The 17,634-nt window shown below is 41.7% G+C and overlaps 1 protein-coding gene across 1 annotated transcript in view; it reads right to left on the reverse strand.

Annotated features, from left to right (window-relative positions):
- LOC117532307 (pleckstrin homology domain-containing family G member 3) overlaps nt 1-17,634 on the reverse strand; it is an 86,284-nt gene that overhangs the window by 50,090 nt on the left and 18,560 nt on the right. The window contains 6 exon segments of the mRNA XM_034195628.1: nt 6,098-6,190; nt 6,289-6,471; nt 7,080-7,211; nt 8,658-8,808; nt 8,894-8,940; nt 9,027-9,096. Coding sequence (XP_034051519.1) covers nt 6,098-6,190; nt 6,289-6,471; nt 7,080-7,211; nt 8,658-8,808; nt 8,894-8,940; nt 9,027-9,096 — 676 coding nt within the window.

Genomic DNA, 17,634 nt, shown 5'->3' on the forward strand with positions numbered 1-17,634 from the left:
AGCTGTGTGATGACGTGCGCAATGTGAGTGTCCAATCGGAATTGGTTCACCGTCAAATGTTTTTCAAAAATCCAATTGTAGGGCAGATTGACCTCACGTGAAAAGCCAAAGATCATTTTCGGGAGTGATATGTTACTAGTTGGCCTGTTTGAATAGCCCCCTGGGTGCTCCAGTGAGTACATAATATAAGCACATACTCAGTGTGCCCTGCGCCATCACGCACAGCAATCAGTGAAAGCAGGAGCAGACAGAGAGCCTCTGATAACAATCTCACGTGCTCAAACAAAGAGTGTGTAACTATCAGGATTGCTCCACTAGTTTGCATGTGAATGATAACTCTGTTGCTTTCTCTGCGTAAAGCACTGTTTACCATATCAATGAACAACAAAACGCATAGACCATTTTGTATATATTGTTCAAAATGTGCATTTGTGTTTATTGTTTGAACCTTTTTGTTGTACAGGCTTTCACACAAGACCTTAAATTACCTTTATAAAGTGTCAAAACAGTTGTTTATTATAGTTTTTCACTTTATTTTTTCCTTGCCTATTTTTGATTGTAAACCTTTATTACACTTATAAAACACAACAAAAACATATATATTCTGAAAGCACAGGCTGTCCTGAAAAAAGAGACATAAAACTTGATTTTGGGATGCAGGGAGAGCTGTTAACAGCAATAATAAAACATTTATGCCAGGTGAGTGAACTGTCCAAAAATGCCCTCGAACCCCAGAGGGTTAATTAAATTGAGACTGATTAATTAATGAATGTTTAAATGAAAGTACCTATGCTTCAAATAGGTGGTGCCCTGAGAAATAATTAAATAATAAGTATTAAACCCTAAATTGTTTATTATTTTGGTGACTCATCAGATGGAATCTAGTCCAATCTAATTCAATTTGGGAGTTTAACTGCTTATTCACTACATTCTTATGGTGCTCCGGTGTGAGCCGATCTAGAATTGACCAATTTGGTTACATCTTTATGGCTCCCGTGTGAGGTACCATTCATTCCAAATAATTAAATTAATGTAAATTTGTTACATTATATTGGTCCCCCGTTGCAAGGCCTGTAAATTTGCTACACCCGCTGCGATGTGCTTGTACAGCTCGGGAACACCTCTACTGGCTTGTAGGATATGACCTGGCATATCTTTGCCATGAGGCGCAGATGGCAGCATGCCGTCTTCACGTGGAAATAAATTAAAACACGTATTGCTTCAGCTGACCGCTGCACCAGCGCACCGCAATGCTGGTGAATATCGTTCCATGCAGGAAATCGCCTTGCGTTTTGTCAGTTATTACGGCGCTTTTATCACCGTAATTAAAGACTTACTCTTCGTCTACATTGTCTAATTTCTCTTTTGTTAAAAAAAAAAAAGACGTTTATCTCCTTGTTGATTTTAGGCATTTTACGCTCCTTGTTATCCATCTTATTCTGAGTCCCCATGAGGCTTTGCGTGAATTATGGGTGACTTCCGTTTTGAACCGGAACTGGCGTTAACATGTAAACAAACAACAAAAAAAATAGAAACCAGCTGTTTATTTTTTATTTATTCCACAGCAGCGCGATGTGGTTCCATACGTACCAGCTGGTTTTTATTTTTTGTTTTTATTCCACAGCAGTGCACGATGTGGTTCCATATGTCCCAGCTGGTTTGTATTTTTTCTTTATTCCGCAGCAGCGCGCCATGTGGTTCCATACGTACCAGCTGGTTTTTATTTTTTATTTATTCCACAGCAGCGCCCCATGTATATCCATATGTACCAGCTGGTTTGTATTTTTTTATTTATTCCGTGTCAGCGCGCCATGTGGTTCCATACGTACCAGCTGATTTGTATTTTTTTTTTATTCCGCAGCAGCACGCCATGTGGTTCCATACATACCAGCTGGTTTGTATTTTTTCTTTATTCTGCAGCAGCGCGCCATATGGTTCCATACGTACCAGCTGGTTTGTATTTTTAATTTTTTCCGCAGCAGCGCACAATGTGGTTCCATACGTACCAGTTGGTTTTTATTTTTTCCGCAGCAGCGCGCGATGTGGTTCCATACGTACCAGTTGGTTTTATTTTTTCCGCAGCAGCGCGCGATGTGGTTCCATACGTATCAGCTGGTTTGTGGTTTTTATTTTTTCCACACCAGCACGCGATGTAGTTCCATTCGTACGTTGGTTTTTATTTTTCCGCAGCAGAGCACAATGTGGTTCCATACGTATCAGCTGGTTTGTGGTTTTTATTTTTTCCACATCACCGCGTGATGTGGTTCCATACGTTTCAGCTGGTTTGTAGTTTTTATTTTTTCCACACCAGCACGCGATGTGGTTCCATACGTACCAGCTGGTTTTTATTTTTTATTATTCCACAGCAGCGCGCCATGTATATCCATACGTACCAGTTGGTTTGTATTTTTTTATTTATTCCTCAGCAGCGCGCCATGTGATTCCATACGTACCAGCTGGTTTGTATTTTTTCTTTATTCCGCAGCAGCGCGCCATATGGTTCCATACGTACCAGCTGGTTTGTATTTTTAATTTTTTCCGCAGCAGCGCAAAATGTGGTTCCATACGTACCAGTTGGTTTTTATTTTTTACGCAGCAGCGTGCGACGTGGATCCATACGTTTCAGCTGGTTTGTGGTTTTTATTTTTTCCACACCAGCCGTGCAATGTGGTTCCATACGTACGCTGGTTTTTATTTTTTCCGCAGCAGCGCGCGATGTGGTTCCATACGTACCAGCTGGTTTTTATTTTTTCCGCAGCAGCGCGCGATGTGGTTCCATACGTATCAGCTGGTTTGTGGTTTTTATTTTTTCCACACCAGCACGCGATGTGGTTCCATACATACGTTGGTTTTTATTTTTTCGGCAGCAGCGCGTGATGTGGTTCCATACGTATCAGCTGGTTTGTGGTTTTTATTTTTTCCACATCAGCGCGTGATGTGGTTCCATACGTATCAGCTGGTTTGTGGTTTTTATTTTTTCCACATCAGCACGCGATGTGGTTCCATACATACGTTGGTTTTTATTTTTTCGGCAGCAGTGCGTGATGTGGTTCCATACGTATCAGCTGGTTTGTGGTTTTTATTTTTTCCACATCAGGGCGTGATGTGGTTCCATACGTATCAGCTGGCTTGTGGTTTTTATTTTTTCCACATCAGCGTGCGATGTGGTTCCACACGTACCAGTTGGTTTTTATTTTTTCCGCAGCAGAACGCGATGTGGTTCCATACGTATCAGCTGGTTTGTGGTTTTTATTTTTTCCACACCAGCACGCGATGTGGTTCCATACATACGTTGGTTTTTATTTTTTCAGCAGCAGCGCGTGATGTGGTTCCATACGTATCAGCTGGCTTGTGGTTTTTATTTTTTCCACATCAGCGTGCGATGTGGTTCCACACGTACCAGTTAGTTTTTATTTTTTCCACATCAGCGTGCGATGTGGTTCCACACGTACCAGTTGGTTTTTATTTTTTCCACATCAGCGTGCGATGTGGTTCCACACGTACCAGTTAGTTTTTATTTTTTCCACATCAGCGTGCGATGTGGTTCCACACGTACCAGTTGTTTTTTATTTTTTCCACATCAGCGTGCGATGTGGTTCCACACGTACCAGTTGTTTTTTATTTTTTCCACATCAGTGTGCAATGTGGTTCCATACGCATCAGCTGGTTTGTGGTTTTTATTTTTTCCACATCAGCGTGTAATGTGGTTCCACACATACCAGCTACTCGCACTGTGTTCTGTCACTGGTGTGTCATGCACGCCTGTGCGACCTTTGCGTCCCACGACAGCAAGTAGAATGTTTTGCGGTTCCCCATTTCGTGTTTGGTTCATGGATTTTCTTCCGGTTTCTGCATCTTTCGTGTTATGTGTCAAGGGGACCTAAAGTTCTTCTACAATAAAAAATTAACAACCAAATTTCATAAAACTTAGTGAAATGTCAGAACACCTTAAATCATTTTCTTCATGTAGCAGGATAAGAAGTTTGAATAGTAACTGATTCTACCAAAGCTTGTTAAAAAAAAAAATTATTAGCTGTGGTTCTATTATACAGTGAATCTCTGTGTCACTGACCGAACCCCCCCCGTCTTCACTGTACATGCGTCATCAGCCACGGTTCACAGATCATCACCACGTTTCTGCTTCAAACTGCCTCCAGTCATCTGTCTCAGCCACAGATATCTGAAGCTTTTCTACAACAATCATTTCCACATACAGTAGTGTTCAGAATAATAGTAGTGCTATGTGACTCAAAAGATTAATCCAGGTTTTGAGTATATTTCTTATTGTTACATGGGAAACAAGGTACCAGTAGATGAAGTAGATTCTCACAAATCCAACAAGACCAAGCATTCATGATATGCACACTCTTAAGGCTATGAAATTGGGCCATTAGTAAAAAAAAAAAAAAAAAGTAGAAAAGGGGATGTTCACAATAATAGTAGTGTGGCATTCAGTCAGTGAGTTCGTCAATTTTGTGGAACAAACAGGTGTGAATCAGGTGTCCCCTATTTAAGGATGAAGCCAGCACCTGTTGAACATGCTTTTCTCTTTGAAAGCCTGAGGAAAATGGGACGTTCAAGACATTGTTCAGAAGAACAGCGTAGTTTGATTATAAAGTTGATTGGAGAGGGGAAAACTTATACGCAGGTGCAAAAAATTATAGGCTGTTCATCTACAATGATCTCCAATGCTTTAAAATGGACAAAAAAAAAACCAGAGAAGCGTGGAAGAAAACGGAAAACAACCATCAAAATGGATAGAAGAATAACCAGAATGGCAAAGACTCACCCATTGATCAGCTCCAGGATGATCAAAGACAGTCTGGAGTTACCTGTAAGTGTTGTGACAGAAGACGCCTATGTGAAGCTAATTTATTTGCAAGAATCCCCCGCAATGTCCCTCTGTTAAATAAAAGACATGCAGAAGAGGTTACAATATGCCAAAGAACACATCAACTGGCCTAAAGAGAAATGGAGGAATATTTTGTGGACTGATGAGAGTAAAATTGTTCTTTTTGGGTCCAAGGGCTGCAGACAGTTTGTGAGACGACCCCCAAACTCTGAATTCAAGCCACAGTTTACAGTGAAGACAGTGAAGCATGGTGGTGCAAGCATCATGATATGGGCATGTTTCTCCTACTATGGTGTTGGGCCTATATATCGCATACCAGGTATCATGGATCAGTTTGGATATGTCAAAATACTTGAAGAGGTCATGTTGCCTTACGCTGAAGAGGACATGCCCTTGAAATGGCTGTTTCAACAAGACAAGACCCCAAGCACACTAGTAAACCAGCAAAATCTTGGTTCCAAACCAACAAAATTAATGCCTCACAGATGTGAAGAAATCATGAAAAGCTTTGGTTATACAACTAAATACTAGTTTAGTGATTCACAGGATTGCTAAAAAAGCAGTTTGAACATAACAGTTTTGAGTTTGTTGCGTCAACAGCAGATGCTACTATTATTATGAACACCCCCTTTTCTACTTTTTTTTTTTTTTACTAATAGCCCAATTTCATAACCTTAAGAGTGTGCATATCATGAATGCTTGGTCTTGTTGGATTTGTGAGAATCTACTGAATCTACTGGTACCTTGTTTCCCATGTAACAATAATAAATATACTCAAAACCTGGATTTATCTTTTTAGTCACATAGCACTACTATTATTCTGAATACTACGGTAAATTCAACATTATTTCATCATAAAAGAAGGAGGAAGCTATCAGAGCGCCACAGTAACTCGAGCTGCTAGCTGAGTTTCATCTTATTTCTGTTTCAAACTGACTTTAGAATGATTTAAGAGGTTTTACTTTGTCATCATATGGTTAATAATCACATTAATCCATTTGATCACTTTGGGTGAAGAGATTCAGAGGAGCTGATGCAGTCCAAAATGACGCATGCGCAGTGGAGGCAGGCGGACCGATTTTTAGGAGGGGGGTACCGTTCGGTCTGTGACACCGGAAAGTAAATAAGATGAGTTCTTAGTATTATTATTCTAATTATTATTATTTGTGAACAGCTAAAACCAGACAAGCTGATTGTTTTTTATTAACTGCCATAAGAATAGCAGGTTACCAGAGTAACATGTACCTGGACCGTATGTGGCTGCTTGGGATGTCTGAAGTGGATGACGCTGAAGAGCAGTGGGTCTTTGGCGCTGTCGAGCAGCATGAGGGTGGAACACTACAATCAGAACCAGTGTTATCAGGCAGTGGACCACAAACCCAACTCAGCAACTCACATGTTCACGAAAATCAATGACAAGTATTTAAAAGACATACAGAGATGTGGATCTTGTAGACGTAGTGTTCCGCTCTTTTCTTTGTAATGAGGAGCATCCTTTCGAAGAGGAAGAGCGTCCGGGTGTTCTTAGCCCGCAGGACATGAAAGGTGCCCTCCAGGACCAGCTCTCCATAGGTGGTGAGGTCAGAACCCTTCCAGTTGATCAGAAGAGATTGGATCTCCTGCAGATACACAATGATGTCAATGATAGGCCGGCACAGGGGCCACAGTGGTTAGCACTGGTGCTTCACAGCAAGAAGGTTGTGGGATCGCTTCCCGTCATTTCTGTGTGGAGTTTGCGTGCTCTTCCCGTGTCTGTGTGGGTTTCCTTCCACAATCAGAAACATGCTTATTTAGGGTTCGCTCCTTATTTAGGGTCCGGCTCCTTATTTACAGTCTGCTCCTTTTTCTGCTCCTGAGCAAGGCAGCATCTCTACATCTGGAGTTGGTCCCCGGGTGTGGCTGCACACTGCCCCTAGTGGTTGGATTGTGTCTAACTGTAATTGGGATGGTAAAATGCAGAGGACACGTTTTGTTGCATGTATGTACAATGACATTCAAGGATTTATTCTATTCAAAGCACATAAACCCTTAATGTTCCTTTAATGTACAGGAAAACCCACATGGGTCCACTGCTGAACAGCTACCTGATAGATCCAATGTGGGTGGTGACTGGTGTGGTGGAAAGCTATAACAGCATAGAGACGTGGCAAGATATGTTGAAAGCAAATGTGAAATAAGTGGATTAAATAAGACAGAAGGAAGACTGATGGTGAATATCTCCACCGACCTGCACTCTGACAGCGTGTTCGTGTTTCCTCTTCATGTCGTTGATGTACCACGCCACTCCCATCATGGTGTCTATGGCCTCCTGAACCACCTCATAGCCCTCCTCGTCCGGGTCAAAGTGGTTTGCGATCTCCTGTTGAAGATCAGGCACACAATGACATGAGGAGGGAAACTTAACGATAACCTTTCTGTTGGTTAACAGACTCTTTGACGAATGTCTGCAGAGCTACATGGAGTTTGGGGCTTAAGACTTCGGAGTTAAGAAGACAGCTTCTGAGATGAATAAGACAATGTACAGTACCAGTCAAATGTTTGGACACGTTCCCGTTCAACTGAATGGGAAAGTGTGTCCAAATGTTTGACTGGTGACACACACAATCCATGTAAACTTTTCAAATGTTTTACAGTTTTTGATTTTTCTCCTTAAAATACAAAAAAAAAAAAAAAAAAAGTTTAGCATCTATGAACATGCCCATGTGCATATGAATAGTACTGGTTCCATATAGTCGTCATACAACCAACAGAACACAGTAAATGTCCACATCAAAAGTTACAATGTGATGTTTTAGGCCCACAAATTGGCAGCGTTCCGACTGACTAAATGGCTAAACATTGATGACATCACAATATCATATATAAAGGAAATCCCGTGAGCAGATAATGAGCGATAGCTCTGTGAGTCAGGAACACACCACTGTAGTATCATGGAAGAATATTCAAGAGAAAAGGATTTCTGGCATGTTCATTACTGCTAACCTGTCAATGGTACAGTGGCCACCAAAGCTCCCTGAGGTGATGCAGTGATGCAGCAAGGTGAGTGTTTACTCTAATTTCATTTAATGTTTTTATTTCACTTTTTTGTGTATTTCATACTTATGTCACGTGTCTCTAAAAGAGAGAAAGTGAGAGATATTGTAACATTTTGGTTGCTCCTCCTGCTATTTTTTTCTTTGCCTACAGTACACCATCATATTAATATTGCACTTTAGTGCAGCTGACTGGTAACAATGTGTGTCAGCAGGCCGAGTGTACATGTGTTCTGAACCTGCTTGTGTAAGGCGCGCCCGAGTGTTGTGCTCTGGAATAGACAGCAATGGACTTTAGTTGTGGTTTTTGCTGGTTTAAGGTGCTTATACTTTCTGCTGATGGAAAATAGCAACACGCCAGGTTTTTGCCCAACTCAATCTCATTTGTAGACCAACATGCCCGCATGAGTGCAAGTGACAACAGAGTGCATAAAAAGGTAAAGAAGAAAAAGTACCACACGTCAGACACCTGTGAGACACAATAAGACACTGAGCTCACATAATATTGCACAAACAAGAACGCAGTTATTGGACACATTACTTAATTACATTTAAAAAGTTAGAAAGACGGTTCAAGCGTGCTGTATCGTCTACTGGGACAGTGCTGACTGTCCCAGTAGACGACAGGCACAAACTAGTGCTCAGCCTGGCACCATGTGCCAAGCTGAGCACTAGTTTGTGCCGGACAGAGGATAGATCCCTTCAAAAAACAAAACAAAACATTATGAAGCTCATTTGTGTGGAAGTATGAAGAAACTGAGGATGTTGTGTACCTGAAGCAGAAGGTGGTACTTCAGGATCCTCTGGACCGGTTTGAGTAGGTAAGAGCCCAAAGGCAGGGAGCGCTTCAGAGCGGCCTGTCGCTCCCTGAAGAACTTAGCCAAGGGTTTACTCCTCATGCAGTTGGTCAGCGTGGCCACGGAGCTGGACAAGAACATTGGTCAATATTTATGGATCAAGAAAATCAATCAATCAATACCCGCTCAAGTCTTTTACACGTGGTACTCACTTTGGATAGTTGGTGCAGTACTGCGTGTAGATTTCAAAGTACTCACTCTGGGGGCGGGGAGACAGACAGATCAGTGATAATCTCCTCTTAAATGATAAACATTGATCAGTAAGAACCAGATGGATCTGCTGACCTTCTCCACGAAGCATCGGGCGACAGACACGGGATCATTCCCACACAGGTCCAAAGCCTGGAGCAGCTCACTGGGAGAACATCAGGAGAACGTATAAACTCTTTCATCTTGATTTACACCAGGCACTACTGCTGTAACGAGGTTTGGGTGAGTACTGGTCATCGCCTACATTCAGCCTGCCGGGTGTTTATCACATGGTTTTCCATCTGATAAAAACCATATATAACGGATTTTCGCTCCCATCAGACAAAACATCCTGTCCGATCATAATGTATTTTCATTAAAAACCCCTCACATGTACCAGACAGAGCAGTCTGGACGTGCCCAGTAACAGAGGTATGAAATGAATTTCAGCACTGACACTCGCCGATTCAAGGAAAGTGGGTACCATTCCTTGATTAAAAGACCGGGCGTTTATTATTTTTGAAACCGTGCCCAGCAGGGCTGCGAACCCTCACCTCCCCGTAGCCTGATGTGCACCTGCTAAACGACAGAGACCGCAAGGGCTGTGATTTGTCACTTTTATGTTTTCTCTCATTCCTCTCCTATCATATTTTAATAGTATTTGCAGTGCGCATGCTGATTACATTTTGATCATGGATCAAATACGTTTGGCAGAAAAGTCCACAAATACGACCAACTGCACAACACAGAGTCAGAAAAAGATGCTCAAAATGACCCACAATTCATAGAGGAGATTGTACGGACCATATCGTTGGTTTGGAGGTTGAAGACTGCATAAAGAAGTGCAGCTCATTGAGGAACAAATTAATCCAGAAAAAGCCGCTGTTCCTGCGGCAAATTGTGTAAAGACGCAACGGAGAACTTTAATGGCTACCACTCCGCAGTGGACTTAGAAAAAAACAGATTGTGTTCATTTTATACATATAACAGATTCTGTCCATTTCATACAACAACAGAATTCGATTACACAGTAACAGACAAAATCCGTGGTCCACCTGAATCCATGACATGTGAGTTTTACTGTATTTCCATTTCAGATATGCATGACCTCACAAATGGCATCATGAGACTCTTCAAATCTGTGGAATTCAGTTTAGACTCATCAAAGAACTGTTACAGGACACAGCGCATTCTGCTGTGGATGGATTAGCGACGACAGTAAAGGTTAGCACAGACGTCACTGAGGAAATCATAAGAAAATGTAATGGAAAAAAAAAAATCAAATTACTCTCAATCAGCCTCAGATGTGAGCTTCACTCCACAGATAACAGATCAATAAGTCTTTGCACTCTCATCATGTCTCACTACATTCAATTAAATTAGCATCTGGCTAATAATTAGCATCAACATAGCATTGCTAGGAGCGTGGCATTATTACACTCCAATTTGAAAAATCTTAAACTGTATTTTGGCTTGTTCAAATGATACTTAACACTATCTGGTAATAAATAAATGAATAAATTCTGAGCATTCACAAAGAAAAATGACAATATCTCCAAAGTAATTTATGCTGAGTCATGACTACTTTCCAGGCAGCTAAAATTTCTTCATACATGTCTTTAACTGTAACTCACCAGTATCTCCAGTTTCATTTTGAAGAGTTTTTATTCCACTTTCAAACTACATTGACATATTAATAAGTTAGTTTATGTTGCAGAGATATTGAACACATTACAGCCGTACGTGTGGAATTGGAATCATGACTCGTCAGAGCTGCAGTAAAGGCATTTTGAATTAGAATTTCAACTCGTCATCATTTAAATGCAGAAAACTGCAATTCCCATTTGAGATGATTCAAAATTGAAGTAGATATTTCTAATTACATTCTCCAGATAAATCAATGGGGCATTATGAAAAATCAGCAACAAAGTTTAAAAGAGAAATAATTTTTAATTGTAAAAATGAAATGTGGGCTATTGATAATGTGAAACATATACAAATCAAACAGCTGTTGTGACGGGTCACCACTAGAGGGCAGCATACACTACTACAGAATGCAAGACAAACCGGTTCAAAACCCACATCCCTGCCACATTTCTCCATGTCATGTGGAGTTATGACAGGAAGGGCATCCGGCGTAAAACCCGTGCCAATCCAATGTGCAGATCCACCTCGGATCTGCTGTGGCAGGCCCGAGTGCAAACAAGGGAGCAGCCAAAGGGTCTTTTTTTTGAGGATGGGTGTGTGCGCCCCTCTTTGCCTTTTGCATTCACTGTTCTTGGAAGCACTGTAACGTGCAGATTTTTAATGTAATGTCATGAGACTGAAACGTGCAAACATAAACATGCAGCTCTTTGGAGGCTGCGCACCAGAGATGTTTGCACAGCTTCATGTTACAGTGAGAAGGTGCCAAGAGCCCGAGTGTCGCACTCCACATATTTGGACATGCATGTTTCAGGTCAGGAGAGAAAGCAATCTAAAGAATTCAAAGTCACTTATCATTTAATCAACATGCCCAAAAGACTAAAAGTGCACTGGGCAAACAGAAACAGAGCAAAGTGTGAGGACACCAAACGTGACGAGGCTCCAGTCACACATTTAGCTTTTTAAATTTCACTCACAGCAGCATTTTACACGTTTGTCTAATTTGTAATTGCTTAAAAATAAATTCTAACACTGTGGTTTACATGTGGTAATTAAAAAATATTTAAAATCTGGCAAAGACACATAAACAGATACATAAATATGTGGTGTTGCTTTAACCTTTTTACTGACAAACTGACAAATTTAGTTTCTCCTGAAATCCCAGCATTATAATGCCATCTTATTTTTGAAACATCTTGTAAAATTGAAGCTCATTTTAATGAAGAGAATACATTTACCGGGGGGGTCCATAGCAAAATATTTTATTTTCTTTTAATGCTGCCTACAGGAGGACATCCGTATGCGTGTGCGCATGCACGCATGAGCTTTTGGAAAGACGGGAAGTGACCTTGATGTGACGCCGATGTCCGTGATATGTATGTAAATGACTTCAGAGGTTTTATCAGGTTACAAAAAAACAGGGTTTGTAGTTTTAGAAGTGTTCATTTCTCTCTAGCTTTTACATCATATATGACAACTATCTTACATTTACACATAAATGCTGTGGTTTCAGAACATTTTCTGCAATGTTGGAGGAGGTGTGAGAGAGAGAGATGAGCCAGCGTACGTCACTGTGCCTCTCTACTCTGATTGGCTGCCATCGTGTGCTTCCCATAATGCTTTGTGGAAGTCTGGGGAAGCCACCACGTGATCTATGATGTCACCGTCTCACCCACCGCTGCTGTTAATTTAAGGTTGGCTGTTCTTTTGAAAATTTATCCTTCTGGGGAACTTTTTATTCATTTTTTTTCTAGAAAACGTGGACTTTGATCGTATTAATGTCATATTATGAATCTCTTATTTAAAGGCTAATACCGTATTTTCCGGACTATAAGTCGCACTTTTTTACGTTTTGGCCGGGGGTGCGACCTATACTCCGGTGCGACTTATAAATGAAAAATATACCGGTAGGATCTCAATTAATTTACTGTAACAAAACAGTTTTACGTGACAGAGTCGATCTATGTTTTAAAATGGCCACCGGAAAAGGAAATGCAATGCATCATGGGCACTGTAGTATGACGGCCATCCTATAGTTCACGCTGGTCGGGATAACCAATCAGAGAACAGAACTTTGGATGCGTATTCCTCACCTCACCCACAGCGTGTGAAGCTGACGAACACGGTGCTTGCTGTTATTCCGGCTTGGCGAACAAAACAGCTTCAACCCTTGGATATCAATGTGAGCAGAGTGTTTAAGTTGACGCTGAGAGCTGCGTGGGAGCATTGGGTGAGCGACGGCGGAGGATTAGCGTGTGCACTTGGAAGGAGCTGGCGTCGATGATTGTGAAAAGCGTTTGAAGCAGACGAACATGGTGTTTATTCCGGGACGGCTAACAAGACAGCTTCAACCCTTGGATATCAGTGTGAGCAGAGTTGACGCTGAGAGCTGCATGGGAGCACTGAGCGACGGCGGAAGATTAGCGTCTGCACTTGGAAGGAGCTGGATCGACACCGCTGGGTGGTCATGAGCTGCGCAGGTAGGTGCTGCATGGTTCGGCTCGCAATGTGGTCCGCAAAATACAAACATATCCGTAGGTAAAATGCAGCTCACGAGAGGGCACTCGAGGCTTGTGTGACTGTTCCTGCGACTTCTGACTACCATAGAAAAATAAAAATTTTAACGTTACTGATAACATAACAAGACAACGGAGAAGGCCCGAAAAAATGCCACCAAAAGAAAATCATACTCTGCAGATTACAAGTTGCGACTGGTGAAATATGCATCCGAAAACGGTAGCCGTCACAATATTATCATCTGAACTTTTCATGTTAACATACCTGTATGTCCATGGGACTTATAGTCCAGTGGACCTTATTTATGGTTTATTTTTCTTTATAATGGATAAAGTGGCTGGTGCGACTTATACTCCGGTGCGACTTATTTATGGTTTGTTTTTCTTTATAATGGATAAAGTGGCTGGTGCGACTTATACTCCGGTGCGACTTATAGTCCGGAAAATACGGTAAATAAAATTATAGTGGTGCCAGTGAAAACTGTTTTTATGTCTTAAATCTTAAAAGCTCAGTGGCCCTATACTTTTAATTATGGGGTTAGAACCCCCAGCACCCCTGAACCTCAGGCCATGGACTTGGGCTTGTCTAAAGGTGATGCTCCATAAAGTGATGCTTTGGCTGTGTTATATTCAAGGACATGTCGCACCAAAATTGTAACAATTTAGGTTTAGGCTGTTAGTGACCATCCGATGATCCACCAGGATTACTTTGTGCACTTCTGTGACCGCTTTCGCAACAAATAGCTACAGAGACGTTGGAAAATGAAGTACTTGGGTGTGTCCAACAAGTGACGTCACAAGTAGAAGCGTCCCAGCGTGCAGTTCAACGGAATGTAACTGATAACGTTAAAAACGGGGCACAGATTAATTCCAAAGTTGACATAAGTATAATGTTGTGTTATGATGACTTGTTTTTAAGTGATAACTGTTCATTTTGATGGAGCCACGGTAAAATCTGCAGCTGCATGAAGGTTTCTGTGCACCTGCACAGCCATGAATCATAAACGCAGCCTGTCAGTAACCGTCTCTGCTCCAGGTTCAGCTTCGTGCACAATTAATTATGAGTGTTGTTATCAATAAAAAAAAAAAAAAAAATACATCTGCTGCAGGGAAAAAAACCAGTGTCTAGTCAGCTGCACAGCACGTGCACGCACACACACACACACGCACGCACACAGCGAGCTTCGCAGCACACATACACAACTCTAAATTTACACTCACAGCAAAAAAAAAAAAAAAAAAAACGAAAGAAAGAAAGAAAGAAAAAGGAATCTAGCCAGAAACACAAAAGGGGAACACGTCACACTCACCATCGTGTTGTGGATTAATTTCCAAATGTAAACTTCATGCCATCAAAGAAACACGCATGCGTGCATGAGATCACCTGCTGCAGCTTTGCCCCTCTCTTGATCGTGGCACGTAAAATAACGTCCATGATGTCCTGGAAATAATGTATTCTGACTTTTTCCAATGTAACAAATCCATCTCCGTGTCCAGGCAGTCTGTTAAAAACAGTGTCAGATGTCTCGCATCCACGTCCACAGCTTCAGTAACAAACAGCGCGTCTCCACACTTTAGGCTCCAAAATCCGACACTGAAAAAGTTAAGAGTTTTGGGGTGAAGCGTGTCATCTCCTCTCTATAAATCTGAGCCATCACGTTCAAATAGCAGCTCAGAAGCTTCGTTTTTGGACAGAGCAGGTTCGTTTCCCTCTGTCTGTCAGTCATTGGGATGTTTCTGTTTTGCTTATAAGTGCGTCACACACAGAAAAATGCCGAGGATTGCAGAGTTTTCTGGAAATGAACCCACTAATGCTCAGAGTGAGACGAATAAAATACATCAGAGATCACTAATTATTAGCACGTGTGTGCAGAGACACTTACAATTACGAGTACTTTTACGTTGTCTTACTAACTGGGACGTTAAAACAAAAACGTGAGACGTCCTTTAAGAGTGAATAGTCATGCAGTGACTTTGAGCTTTATATTTTATGTCATTTTATTTCATTCAGTTGGTTGACAAATTTGTTTTAGAATCTGATATTTGAAGTATATTTTTAATACCGCATCACAATGCCTGAATTATAGGAATGTCACGTGAAACCACAAAACAATTAGAAAACACAAACGCAGGAGAAAATTATAGCCTGCTTGATTTAGATACGTGTCTCCATATAACTCTCTTTCCAGAACCAAGTAACATGACACAGAAATACACACACACGCTAATGTACGAATACAAGCAACAGGTTCGTCGTCGTCAGTGGCTCACAGCAGCCTGGTGGACATTTACCATGAATGCAGGTACAACAGAATTGAGGATCTTTTCTCTACAAGACCATCTGCAGGATCATGTTCCCTACAAGACCATCTGCAAGATCATGTTCCCTACAAGACCTTCTGCAGGATCATGTTCCCTACAAGACCTTCTGCAGGATCATGTTCCCTACAAGACCATCTGCCTGAGTATCTGCAGGATCTTTTCTCTACAAGACCATCTGCAGGATCATGCTCCCTACAAGACCATCTGCAAGATCATGTTCCCTACAAGACCTTCTGCAGGAGCATGTTCCCTACAAGACCATCTGCAGGAGCATGTTCCCTACAAGACCATCTGCCTGAGTATCTGCAGGATCTTTTCTCTACAAGACCATCTGCAGGATCATGCTCCCTACAAGACCATCTGCAAGACCATGTTCCCTACAAGACCTTCTGCAGGATCCTGTTCCCTACAAGACCTTCTGCAAGATCAAGTTCCCTACAAGACCATCTGCAAGATTTTATTTACTGCAAGATCATGTTACTGCAGGATAATTTTACCTACAGGAATAATGCAGGATCATAGTAAATGCAGGATAATCTACATCACAGTTTAAAACGCCAAGCTACGTGCACACTTGGCTGCAGTTGTCTCAGGCACTGCTGAGGACTATAAAAATGCCAGATATGACGTGAGCAGAGCCATCAGAGATGCCAACAGACTGAGGTTGGAGGGTCAGTACTCTACCTCTGATCCTCGACGCATGTGGGAAGGACTCAAACACATCACAAACTTCCATCAGAGGAGCAGCACAGTCACATCCATCCAAGCCACACTGCCAGATGAGCTGAACGAGTTCTACGCTCACTTTGAGGCCAAAGATACTGATCAGCAGGAAAGGATGTTGGGCAAGAAGAGCAGACAGGACTCATCACTCATGGTGACATCAGCAAACATGCACAGAGTTCTGAGAAAAACAAATCCACGGACAGCAGCCGGCCCAGATAACATCCACGGCCGCACACTCAGGGTTTGCTCATCAGAGATACCTAATGTGTTTGCTGACATATTCAATCTGTCCCTTGCACAAACCTCTGTACCCACCTGTTTTAAGTCCACCACCACAGTGCCTGTCCCCAACAGAAGCACTGTCACCTGCTTACAACCCCAACTCCAATGAAGTTGGGACATTGTGTGAAATGAAAATAAAAACAGAATACAATGATTTGCAAATCCTCTTCATCCTATTTTGAATTGAATACACCACAAAGACAAGATATTTAATGTTCAAACTGATAAACTGTTTTGTTTTTGTGCAAATATTTGCTCATTTTGAAATGGATGCCTGCAAAACATTTCAAAAAATGTGAGACAGGGACAACAAAAGACTGGGAAAGTTGATGAATGTTCAAAGAACACATGTTTCGAACATTCTACAGGTGAACACCTAATTGGAAACAGGTGAGTGTCATGATTGGGTATAAAAGGAACATCCCCAAAATTCTCAGCCTTTCACAAGCAAAGATGGGGTGAGGAGCACCACTTTGTGAACAACTGTGTGAAAAAAAATAGTCCAACAGTTTAAAAACAATGTTTCTCAATGTTCAATTACAAAAAATGTAGGGATTCCATCATCTACAGTCCATAATATAATCAGAAGATTCAGAGAATCTGGAGAACTTTCAAGCAGTAAACAGCAAGGCTGAAAACCAACACTGAATGCCCGTGATCTTTGATCCCTCAGGCAGCACTGCATTAAAAACTGACATCATTGTGTAAAGGATCTTACCGCGTGTGCTCAGGAACACTTCAGAAAACCATTGTCAGTTAACACAGTTCGTCGCTACACCTACAAGTGCAAGTTAAAACTCTACCATGCAAAGTGAAAGCCATACATCAACAACATCCAGAAACGCCGCTACCTTCTCTGGGCCCGAGCTCATTTGAAATGGACAGACGCAAAGTGGAAAATTGTGCTGTGGTCTGATGACTCCACATTTCACATTGTTTTTGGAAATCATGGACGTCGTGTCCTCCAAACAAAAGAGGAAAAAGACCATCCAGATTGTTACCAGCACAAAGTTCAAAAGCCAGCATCTGTGATGGTATGGGGGTGTGTTAGTGCCCTTGGTATGGGCAACTTAGACATCTGTGATGGCACCATCAATGCTGAAAGGTACATCCAGGTTTTGGAGCAACACATGCTGCCATCAAAGCAACGTCTTTTTCAGGGACGTCCCTGCTTATTTCAGCAAGACAATGCCAAGCCACATTCTGCACGTGTT

The sequence above is a fragment of the Thalassophryne amazonica genome, chromosome 19 (assembly GCF_902500255.1).
Source record: "Thalassophryne amazonica chromosome 19, fThaAma1.1, whole genome shotgun sequence".
Classification (NCBI taxonomy): Eukaryota; Metazoa; Chordata; class Actinopteri; order Batrachoidiformes; family Batrachoididae; genus Thalassophryne; species Thalassophryne amazonica.